The sequence below is a fragment of the Mercenaria mercenaria genome, chromosome 11 (genome assembly GCF_021730395.1).
Source record: "Mercenaria mercenaria strain notata chromosome 11, MADL_Memer_1, whole genome shotgun sequence".
Lineage (NCBI taxonomy): Eukaryota > Metazoa > Mollusca > Bivalvia > Venerida > Veneridae > Mercenaria > Mercenaria mercenaria.
Window position 1 is genome coordinate 9192542 of NC_069371.1, and position 13347 is coordinate 9205888.

At 33.3% G+C, this 13347-nt stretch overlaps 1 protein-coding gene across 1 annotated transcript in view; it reads left to right on the forward strand.

The window, feature by feature from the left end:
• Positions 1-479: 479 nt before the first annotated feature.
• The window catches only part of LOC123531886 (amine sulfotransferase-like), a 29771-nt gene continuing 16903 nt past the window's right edge, over positions 480-13347 (forward strand). The window contains exons 1-2 of the mRNA XM_045313184.2: positions 480-814; positions 1828-1956. Coding sequence (XP_045169119.2) covers positions 628-814; positions 1828-1956 — 316 coding nt within the window. The 5' untranslated portion in view covers positions 480-627. The remainder of the gene's footprint in view (positions 815-1827; positions 1957-13347) is intronic.

A 13347-nucleotide genomic window follows, 5' to 3' on the forward strand; every position in this document is an offset into this window, starting at 1 on the left:
CATGTAATGATTACATCTCTGATAATAAATTTATGTTGACATAATACGACGGTATATTGTCTTTATTGCCGGGGCGGTCCGGGCTTCGATTCCCGACGCGGTCGTCTTTTTTTTCTTGACTTGGAATTTTTAAAATATTTTGGAAACAAAACTCATATTCTAATGTTCATAATACGACCAAACTTCAATTTGAAAGAAAGATTATTTATTTAATTTTAGCCAAATCTGGAGGTCAGTGCCTTTAAGTCTCTTTTTTTTTTCAAATTAAGAGTTTTATTCAACCCATTTGAAGTTTCTACATGAATATTAATGTTAAATTTATTGGAGCAAGTATTTTATGACTTTTTTTTAAATTTCTAATGTCTTCGTTTTTCTAACAGTAAAATCAAAGAAGTATAAAATATAATCATTTTTATAGCTGTTTAGTAAAATGCAGATCTATATGGGATGACAACTATAAAATAACAGATCATAAAATAAGTCATCCCGATAAGCCAAATAAGTAAGGCTAGGTAAGGGTTAAATGACCAATGTAAATCTAGGTTAAAATGAACATTAACCTTTGGTCAATATAGGTCAGAATTAATGTTTGCGTTTGTTAAGATAGAGTTCGTTCACTGGTGAGCTATGGCGGGTAATGGGCAGACGGGGGATGCTATGGCGGGTAATGGGCAGACGGGGGATGAAAAGTATCCTATGAGAATAAAAGAAAGAGTATTCAAAGGAATATTGATGTGGCAATGTGAAGCGGAGGAATTCGAAACTATGGAAACACGAGAAGACGATATTTGGATATGTACATTTCCTAGGTCAGGTGGGTTAAATTGTTGTCCTCATTATTAGGATATAGGCTTTATTCTCCGATGGGTTTAAATTGTAGATTGGCAACAGGTTATTACCAGAAACGCGGCATTTGACATGAATGGATATGTTATAGGTTAGAGAACACCGATTGTTTTCCCATAGATTTCCATTATAACATTATGGCGTGCACGGCCTTCAATAAATCGAAACATGCATATCCAATCACATTTTTTTCCCCAAGAACCGGGCGGGAGAAATTCATTTGATGAAACTTTTTTTTCAATACACATAAAATGTATCAAATTTTGTCAAAATGTATAATGAAATACTGTAAATGCAGTAAAAATATTCCATTTTGAAAAGAATAATCACTTCTTGGGTTTGTTTACATGACTGACCAATCAGAACGCACAGACGCTACCTTATTCCGAGGTATACACTTAAGTTCCCTGTACTTTTTTGAATTGGTGGCCTCTGACCTATACCGATATCATGTTTTATATTCTTATAGCATATTATAAGAATAAAATACAGTACATTGCCATTCAGTGAGACTAGTACAGTTTATACACATATATAAAACTATCTACCATGCAAATGCAAACCTTGTTACTAGATATAGATTAGTTAAAACCTTTTAGGACAATAGAATATGACGGTAGGATGGATAAATGCATTTTCTTGCATAAAGGGTTAAGCATAGATTTGAAACTCCATTTGCATGTTTTACTATGTGCAGCGCTGGAAAAGAAAATCACACAAAAACCGGGAAATATTTGATGAATATCTTCAAAAAATGTAGATAAAATATACCTTGATAACGTGTTAGAATAGAAATATTGTATCTCAAACAGTGACTTGCTCTTGAATAAAATCATTGTCGTTCAGATGCGTACATCTATCATTGTATTAGTTATAATGATAAAGTACTGCCATCTAAAATGCCTTTTCCGTAACAGATTGAGTTTGGTGACCAGGTAATAGAATGAATCATAAGTAATGCCCATTTGAATTAAAATACAGGTACGACAATGACTCAAGAATTAGTATATCTTATACAAACGCTAGACTTTGAAAGAGCAGACAACACGGAACTCGATACAAGAGTACTATTCCTAGACTGCAAAGATGACCGATTTCCGTTTTATAAAGGTAAGGTGTGTTTATATTATTTTCATCTCGTCGGTTTGGTTTTTAGTCCACCAGTATTTACCTGGCAGTAATTAATCTTTGCCAATATTTTCGAGCGTTTTCTTTCCTATACGCTATTTTTGTATCCTAAAGATATTTAATTAAGGGGACGCATACTTTGAAATTAGAAAAAAGTGGGTGGGGTATTATAAAATTTACCTGCAAAAAAGTACAAGGTTTTGGTAAATGAAATGAATACTGTTTCAACTGTTATAAGTACACAAAGGATTGCTCACTAAAATAAAAATGAGAAAAACTGAAACAAGAAAGTTATTGTTGAATTACATAAGACTTCTTGTGTACATTCAAAGTCAACAATTAAGACTTTTTGGTGCGAAAATAATAGTGCTTCACTTTGTCCAAACATTTATCAATGTCCTACAGATTCAAATTTAAAGAAAGAATGTGAAATAAGTTCACTGTCTTGCTTTTCATTTGGCATATGTGAGCTAAAACACATTATTTAGTTTGTTTACAAAGTAGTGCATAAGAAAAGATACGGTGGTCAAGGAATGCCACATTACAAAACTAAAAGAGTATATTCCCCTTAATACATTAAACATTTATCATTACAGAAGTCTAGTGGCTTACAATAAAGGCCTAGAAATGTTGCCATTATTAATTTTTAACTTGGTATTCATGAATTGCAATGCACTTAAATATCAAAACACATTCAACAAACTTTTGAAAATGTACTGTCTTAAAAATCCCTAAAATAAGGTATGAAATTTTGTTGAGAGGTCCAATCAATGTGTATATGTGCAAAAGCAACATTCTAATCTTGTTCACAAAAGTTACTAAATTTACACAGCAGGAATGTCAATGATCAAAACTGGACGAATATACAGTTATCTTCATTTTAATGTCATTTATAATTTGTCCTTGAATTCTCCACCATACTTTTCATAACTCTGTTTGCACGAGTTGCACGACAATGCTGTCATTCACGTAAAAAATGGGGTCAAATAAGTTGTAAATGCAATAACATGTAAACGTAGTTAATGGATTATGCAGTTCAAGATAAACTTTATCTCATAACGTAACGAACATGTATAATGTTGTAACAACAACTTTACTTACACTAATTTAAGTAGCAGTCGGTTTATAAGTGACTTTATCGATTCATTTTGTGTTTTGTTATTGTTGTCAAAAGTATAACGGAAGTGCCTCAGAACTGAAGCGGAAACCAGTTTGATGCGCAAAGTAGTCCACTGTAGGTAATATGTTTTGACAAATGTCCACAGAAATTAATAATTTTCTAATATTAAAGACGAATATCTGAATAGGATTCATTATTTGATAAGAAATTATAATCATCGACATGTTTTTTTTAAAAATCGTACACGTGCTGACACCTAAGTTGTCTCCCGTTGTTTATTAGAGTTACCTTTCGTCCGGCGCAGTAATACATTTGCAGTGAATCGCCGAGAAGTCGTGGGAAAATTAAAAACCATGTAAACAAACTAAAATTAACCACCTTTTCAAGATGAATTTCAAGTGATCGGCATTATGCATTTAACCCGCCTGACCTGTGTAGCATCTTAGATATTTGTTCTAAGGTATTCATTGTGTAGAATGTCATGTTATGCCCTTGCAATGCTAATCCCACTCTGATTTTTTTGTTTACATTTTTTATCAATGAGAAATATGGCGTCCATCCCGAGATGAACTGACGTGGCGTTAAATTTTTACATGTTTAAGCAAACCTGGTGAGTTAGAAAGAAAATCTCATCCCTTCAACATTATTTGGAACACTGTTATTGTAAAAAACCTGTTTTTTCCTTATACAAAAGCTTAATATTTTGTGTTGAATGTACTTTCACAAACACCTCTGTTTTCCTATTACATTCATAGTACCACATCCTTATCCACAAAATACTGAATATTACAGGTGTCCATCAGTATTATATCAGTTTAGGAATATGTTTTTTATTTTCCCACCATCGATTTCTTGAATATGCACCCCTTCCGCATTGCTGTATGAACTGTGAATGTAGCAATATGCGTCCCCTTAACTAAAATAACCCGTGTATTCGACCGATGACAAGGTAGTGTAGTGTAAGGTCTCTGACTTCTACGCAGGTTACCATAATCAGAACACTTTTAGCTCACCTTAACCGAAGTTTCGGGGCGAACTATTAGTATATGTGGATGGTCCGGCGTCCATCGCCACATTTTACATAAAGATCTTCTCTGACACTTCTGATCAAAACTACATAAAACTCGAGCTACAGCATCCAGGCAAGGTCCTCTCTCAGAGCTTTTCAACTGGTTCCGTTTGACACCTTTTAGGGGCTAAAATAGACAAGCCTTAAAACGACTTCTTCTCATGATTCGCTTGCTTGATTTACATCAAACTTTATGTGTAGCAACAGTGTAAGATTCTCTGTTTAGAGGTTGCTAGAGCTTAGAATAGAAATACCTGTTAACAACGATTTTTTTTGCTCATGAACCACTTGATGGATCTTCATCAAACTTGTTCGGCAGCACCATTGTAAGATCCTCTGCAAAATTTATTCAAGTAGTGACTCATTTTAGACCACAATATAGTTTATAATAAACACAGTTCTTATCATTCATGAGTTTGTCATAAAGACATGCATATATTCATGTTCAAAAAGCAAAGGGGAGTTAGAAACATAGGGCCACTATGACCCTCATGTTTAAATTTGTAATTTTCTCATTAGTGTGTTTATTTTTACATTGTTTTACTCTAAAGAATTCAGCTCTTTGTTATTTTTGATTGTTTTCTTTTTTTGCCAATCATTGTTCCTTTTCTTGAGAAGGAACATTATAGTTTGGTAAGTCATACTTGACTGATGTCATTACAAGCTGGCCAGTCAAACTCCGTGACCTTAGAAATAACCTCTGACGTTAAAACTATTCTTTCCTAATTGAGGCGACTCTCAGACTGAACGCGTCCATGGATTACATATTACTAAACCCGAGGATGGTTGACTGATTCTTTTATTTCTTCCATTCTTGAAGAACATAACATATGTACAAACAGATAGACACATATCAGCAAATTTACATGTAAACAACTAAATATTATCGTTATCTTCAAATGCATGGATCATAACATATGTACAAACAGATAGACATATATCAGTAAATTTACATGTAAACAACTATACATATTACCGTTATCTTCAAATGCATGGTTAATATGTGAAAACAAACCCCATTGCGACCCTCTAATTATATGCAACAACTTCACGCATCAAATCATCACGGATTGACCGGGTCAGTGTCTTATTGCCGTATTTACTCAACTGAAAGTGGTAACAGATTTAATTTGTTGTTGGATTTAACAATTTATGTTAAATAATAACTAGCGTTAATACCTACTTGACATTTTTTGGCAGAATAAAACAGACATTGCAACCAAAATTTTACAAGATGATCATTATATATTTATATAGATGTGCCCTAGAAGGAACTTTTGCTATGCTTTAACTTGTTTCATGCTTTTTTATTACTTATGGTGGCTGATTTCTGCCATTTCGTGTGTTCGTGTCGGCGAGGCAAAATGTCGAAGTAACGAAAACACGAAAGGTCGAAATAATGCTTATTTGTTCGTGTCGGCGGGTCGAAATGTCGAAGACACGAAAACACGAAAGGTCGAAAACTGCTTACTTGTCGTGTGTTCGCCTTTCGACATTCAAGGCGAATACACGAAGTAACGAAACATTGAAGGCGAAATAATGAAATTTCAGAGGCGAACACACGAACTTTTGTATTAATCATTTTCGTGTCGGCGGGTATCAGTACTTCATGTTGTCGCCCGTCTTTTGTCGTGTCTTCGTGTATTCGCCTCGAAAGTCGAAAGGCGAACACACGAGAAATAAGCAGTTTTCGACCTTTCGATACTTCGACCCGCCGACACGAACACACGACAAATGTGCAATTTCGTCCTTTCGTGTATTCGCCTTCCGGTAGGCATGCGCATAACAATTACACATGTGCTGCTGAAATGAATATGCTATCTAAATAATGTGTTTTACCATTTATAAAATAATATTTGTTCTAAAACGAAAGATAATGATTTATATTCCATAAAAGATGTCATTGTGTAGATATTTTATCACTAGTATTAAATTTGTACATCAATTAAGCTTCTGTCAGTCTTACGGGGCATATCCCCAGCCAGCATGACTATATCGGCCCGATATAGGTATAATGTCGGAATGTCGGCAAAATGTGCCGATGTAGGGCCGACGTCGGGCCGTTGTGAGTGAGTGAGCTAGGTTTTACGGCGAATCGACACAAAATGATCATATATCGCCGAGATCGGACCGTTGAACTGCCGAAAAATATTGAAATCGGTAGATCGACATCAGTCAGTGTAACTATTTTGTAAGTCGGATTGACATCGGGCCGATATTGGATTCTCTTATATAGCTATATTTTTCAAAATATTATTGATAAACGTGAAAAAGTGATCTAATTGTTTATGTGTGCTAATTTATTAAGCAAATATGATGTATGCCAGAATTAATCAAACTGGGTTCCAAGTAAAATTTGTAGACGGTATTTATCAAAATTTTATATGTAATAAAGGGAGGTTATAATTAAGATGCATTTTTATTTTATGTAGAATGCCGTCGTAGAAATATTTATATTTATAAAAAAAAATGAAAATATAAATATGTTTAAAATTCTAATTGAACAATTTTAATAGTGTTAAGAATATACAGAAAACTTACGTAACTGTATAAAACATGCAGTATATAGTTGTGAAAAATATTATATCAATAAAATCAAATAACCACCATACACATGATGCGAGACACATCTGTTCTCAAGTAAATTACTCTAGTTTAATCATATTTTATTGTAATCATCACACAAGACATTATGGTAATGTACATCAAGACACTATTATACAGATACATATGTATATATATATATACAATAGCAAACTATCATTATACAAGACATATATATTACTACTGTACATTAGGAAGTATTCAGTAACTTTGCGAATGTGCGATAATACAAAAGGGTTGGACCACAAGTTTTACCAACATTAGAAATCGGTCCGTCCCTGGCTGTCAAATTAATGTTAGATTAAACTAAATGGCGGATTTTTTGTTTGGTCTGGAATGGAAAAAATATATATGCTTAACAAAATATAATTTTAAGTTATAAACTTACTTATATAGAAGAAGAGTTAAGACAGTAAATTTAATAGAAGAAAAGCAGGGAAAAACAATCGAAAGAAAAAAAAACAACAACAATAAAACTAACACAGACAAGCGTAAAATCAATCAGTGCACCTCATCGCATCCGCTGCAGAATACCCACATCCAGCCCAGCCCAGAGCCTTCTAAACAGATATATAGTCAAAAGATCAGGAGGCAGTGCTAGTGAAACGACGTGTATTTTTTATATAACTTTGTACTTCTAAAAAACAAAGATTTGTTCTCCTCAATAGTAAGTGAATCAATTCCAGAAGTAATTTGTGAATACTAAGAGGATGAAATCTTCGAGTATTGATAAATAACAATCGACGAGCATCGGCATAATGGCTACATTTAAAAAAGAAATGTTCCGCATCTTCAATACCATGTCCACAAGAGCAATCGGGATAGTCTCGTAAATGGTTATAAAATAAATCATTGTTTAAGTTGCTGCATCGGTTTCTAATACGAGTTTGAACTACATTATAGAATCGTTCTCCTATTAGATAAAAAGACGGAACAATTGGAGATTTAAATTTACTCTTCAATTTGCTCTTAAAAGATGTAAGTGTGTTAGCATTGCGTGTCGGGAGGTCAAGGTTATTCCATAGTTTTACTGAATCGGGTATAACTGATTTTGAGTAAATTTCGAGACGTCTAGGCAATGTTACAAAATTAGTGTTGTTTCTAAGTTCATAGTTGTTAGAATTGTGAACTGTTGGAGGAAAAATGTCTATAAGGTAATCTGGAAGCAGTCCGTTATTTCCTTTATAAGCTAATATTAATTTCTGCATAATTCTACGGTCTGCAAGAGAAACCCAGCCAACTTCAGTTAATAAATTTTGAATGGAAACGGAACGAGTCAAACCAGTAACAATGCGAGCTGCTTCATATTGAAGTTTTTCTATAGTGTCCTTTTCATATTGAGTACAGCTATCCCATACAACTGAAGCATACTCGAGTAGAGGTCTTAGATACGATAAATAAATGTTGTTAAGAGTAGACCTTTTAACTTTGAATTTTAACATTCTCATCGAGCCGAGTACTTTTGAAGCTGAGGAAGTGATATTGTTTATATGGGTGTGCCAAGAGCCATCATGACTTATTGTAAGACCTAGATGTTTGTGATCGTCAACGAAGTTTAGAGGGGTATTATCAAAGGTTAACGAAGGTTGAGCTATATCTCTAAAGGAGAAAAACATGACTTCAGTTTTAGAAGGATTGAATTTTACAAGCCATTGACTTGCCCAACTGGAAATTTTTTCTAGATCTGAATTTAAAACATTTCTATATAAACGGAGTCTGGTGAAGATATAGCAAGTGAGCTATCATCAGCGAATAGTCTAGCGGTACTTATAACGAATCAGCAATATCATTTACGTATACAAGAAATAAAAGAGGGCCCAAGACCGATCCTTGAGGTACGCCTGCAGTTAATAACCTATTATTTGAAAACGATTGCCCTACAAATACTTTTTGCGATCTATTTTCCAGGTAATCTGTTATCCAATTGACCAAGTTTCCTGAAATACCATACTGCTTTCAGTTTAAATATAAGGCCTTTATGCCAAACTCGGTCGAAAGCTTTCGATATATCACAGAAAAACCATACAGGTTGCTTTCTTCTCGTCTAAAGATGTACAGATCTGGTTATATATATCTACAGTTGGTATACAGTGGAGTGTCCAGGAAGAAATCCTGACTGATTTTTATATATAAGATTATTGGTGTTTAGATGATTGTACAAATACTTAAAAATCACTCGTTCCATTACTTTACCTACGCAACTGATCAAAGAAATTGGTCTTATAGTTAGATGGTAAAGATTTTTCTCCTTTCTTATAAAGCGGCATTACATTAGCAATTTTCCATGAAGACGGGTATTTATTTACGATGAGAGATCTATTGAATAAAGTACAAAGTGGCTTAGCTATGGTTTTCGAACATCCTTTAACATTTTATGACTAATACCATCAGGCCCACAGGCTTTGTTGACAACTAAGTTATCTAAAACGTCAATTACGTCTTGCTCAGAAATAGTAAAGTGGGAAAGAGTTGTATTAGACTTTGCAACAAATCAGGTTTGAACAGAATTGGAATCGTCGAGAGTTGATACTGATACGAAGTAATCGTTTAAAAATGTAGCTTTATCTACGTCAGAAATAGCTGTGTCATGATTTTCGTTTTCAAGGGGCGGAATTTCTTCTTCGGCTTTAGAATTTTCTTGACTAGCATTTTTACTGTTTTCCAGTACTGTTTAGGATATGTAGAACTTAAATCATTCATGGAAAATTCAAGAGTATTATAAAATTGTTCGCGTAGGTGTTTTTTCATATTATTGACACGATTTCTTATTTTCTTGTAACATTGCCAATCTGATGGTTTCCCAGACTGGATAGCAATTCGCTTTAAACGATCACGTTTCCTAGATGTAGTACGAATAAATGAATTATACCAAGGTCTGTCGTTGGGGCGGATTTGTATAATTTTAGTAGGAATGCATGTTTTAGCTAGATCTAAAAATGTTTTTTCAAAAAAAGATGTGGCTACGTCTAGAGAGTCTGAGTTAAGAGCTGACCAATCAGTGGTGTTTATCGAGTTATTTAACTTTTCAAAATCGGCTTGGTGGTAGTTCCACACTCGGCGGGTGTAACATGTCCTGGCCTGGAAACTACTTTTTACATAAACATAAGTAGCAAAGTGATCGCTTATATTTGACGGCGTTTCAAAAACTCCAGAATCCAGCGGTATTACAGTATTTGTTAATGCAATTACATCAATTAAGGTGCTTGTACTGTGTGTTATTCGAGTTGGTGTATTGATTACATTTGTCATATTATTAAGAATAAGTATGTCTCTAAATTTACGATTTGTTACATTTAACTGATCTTCGTTTATATCGCCAACTAAAATAATATTATCTGATATTTCTAAGGCCTGGTCAACAAGAACATCACATCTTTGCCAGAAGTCGATAGCAGAGTTTGGTGGCCTATAGACTGTAGCAATAATAAAGTTTTTATTATGATCTTTTATTTTAATACACAGAGATTCCGGTAAAATAGTTTCAAGGTCATTTAATCGTTTTGGTTGTAATCCTGAATTACAATATACTAGGATACCACCTGAGTGTGATGAAACATCTTTCCGAAACATATTTCCTAATCCTTCAAGTTTCATCTGCAAGTCAGAAATATTTTGCGATAAGTGAGTTTCGGTAAAACAGATAACATCGAAGTCAAGAAAATTGTCTTTGATATAATCTAATTTGTTGCGAATACTCCTTATATTCTGATGTAGTACAGAAAAACAACCATTGGATTCTAGACTAGGCCCAGGATTGGGATGGACATCACCAGACAAAAAAAATAATTAATCGCGTGATCATTGCATAATGAATATTGTCTAAGATCAAGTATAGGGGGTACATTTTTAAATTAACAAAATCATCAATATTTGAACGAGCAGAAGTGTCAATCAAAGACACGTACATGAAAATGAAAGCAATAGAGCTATATGAAAATTTCAAACTCGAGTTACATACAAGTTGGGTTACAAGGTGTAACTTAATAATGATGTCTCGATAGAGAAAATGCAGGTATTTCGCAAAAAACGAACATAAATTGTAACTAAAAAATGCAGCTTTTATACAAGCACGCCCCTAAAGTAATGCAATCCGATCGCCATTCTCCAGGCTCCTAATTCGTTACCTATGAGGATACAATGTCAGGGTAGTGAGGTCGAAGAATGACGAACGGATGCATAGAATGGTTAACAGAAAAAAACCGAGACAGACCAGGACGCGGGGACACATAGATGCAGCAGGAGTACATGAGGGACAGCACGATTCAAGAACGCTTGTTACACAGTTCATTGCAATATTAACTATTGAATTAGAAAGAAATAAGAGAAGACAAACATTAACCCGAAATGAGAGAAAAAAGGATTGAAATATCATCAACTGGAAATAAATTATCTTTTTACTATTTGGATATTTCTTACACTTATCATTACTTTTAAACCTTAAATTAATACTAAATGGTAGTTTTTATATTTTTTAGTTTTAGTTTTTAAAAAAAAAAAATCTACTAAGTTGAATCTTGCTCAGGTATTACACGTAAAATTCATCAACTGTTACAAAAAAATATAAAGAACAATCCATCACATACTTATACAACGAATAAATAAATAAATATAAATAGTACATGTTTTAAAAATCATATCATTCTGAGTATATGTATATAATATACGCCAGCCGTATCAGGCGAGAAAAAAACATAATAAAAAAATAATTAATCGCGTGATCATTGCATAATGAATATTGTCTAAGATCAAGTATAGGGGGAACATTTTTAAATTAACAAAAACATCAATATTCTCAGTCAAGTACCCTTTTCTTTACTTATCTCCATTCGATTTCAAAATTATTAATCTGCAAATCGAAATAGCAAGCAAAGACAAAATAAAAATATACAGTACAGTTCATTATATCAAGATAGATAAGCCTACCAAGCATAAGTTGGCATTTTTGTCCGAATAATCTCCCTTCCAATTAATTTATTTCATAATCCTTTCATTAACCTACAACTGAATATTTAAAAAGAATATCTCACCAAGTACGCATGAGAAACAAATCTAAACAAACAGAAACAAAGCGGTATTTCTCTGTACGATTTGGGCAATATTATAGTCAATTCCTTCTCGTTTTTACAAGCATACCATTTTTTTTAAATTTAAGGTAGATATTCGATACTTTTACAGAGAGAAATAATAAAGTAGAATTTTAGTATCACTCCGTATTATATATACGGATAGAATTATACAACACATTGCCACTTATTGTATTACTACATTCCTACCTGTAACTCTGGTATGATAATAATAATACTAATTCAATACTAACTTGTTTGGTTATCGAGCTATAGTAACTGGTTTAGGACTTTCCAGTTATATATTTATAGTATTTCTCATGAATATTGGAAATCCAAATTCTATTTATAACACTATAACTGTATCAGTGTACATAAATAGCAACGTAATTTCGGGAGTACATAACATGTATTCATAATGGATATAAATACGAACTATCACATTTTATGATAAATTGTTGTCATGATTTATAATAGTAATATGGCATATGGAGTGATACCACCTCGGGTCGTAGACAATAACAAATGTATAGGTGAGAAAAAAAAAACGAAGCAAAAAATGTAGACGTGGACTACGGATCATAAATAATAACTAGTGAATTTACAAAAACTGTTTGAATGAATTGAGAGCATAGCCGAAACAAAAAGCTAGATCTGCATAGATTTACAATACGGATAGGAGAAAAAGTAAACAAAAAAGTGCAGTTTTACATATATGGAAAACAATGTACATGTAAGTATATACACAACAGATGCCGTCCGCTACGACGACCGATTATCATACATTTCTGATCTAAAAATTAGCAAAAAGTGCGTTGCCTGTGCATGGAAAATAATGTAAATACATTGCTCAACGTAAGTCACTAATGTCGACTGCTACAACGACCTAAAAATAATATTGTCGTCTGTTAAGATCTGCTACTGGATAACAAAAACTACATACATATTACTAATTACAAATAGTGAAAAGTGTAGTTGAACATGGAATACTATGTAAATGTATGTCACCAATGAATTGAAAAAGTGAAAAATGCTGTTGAACATGAAAAACTATATGAATGTATGTCACCATTGTCGTCTGCTACAACGACCGTTTATCGTCTGATACTGGGAAAAAAAAGATTATGCAGAACAAGAACTATATAATTTATGATCATAGGAGTGCAGGGGTTACTAACTCAAAGGTCCCTTAAGTCCTAAGGTGGTCGTAACGTCACCTTTTCTTGCTCGTAGGGATTTTTTTATTAACTCAATCTTCTCGTAAGATACGAGATACCTTAAGTAATGCCGTATCTTAAGGTAAACAAATTGGTGCCTTATCTATATCGTAAATAGATAGAAAATTGAAGAAATTAAGTTTTGCTTAACTTTCTGATTAATTTTTTATTTATAATCTAGCTTTTCCCATTCCTGTTGTTTTTTAAATCGATATAGAGGTAATTTCCTAAAAAATCTGTGTTTTTTTCGTCTGCCTGCAAGGCAACTATCATTTCAAACCATACAAAGTTGCCTTAATA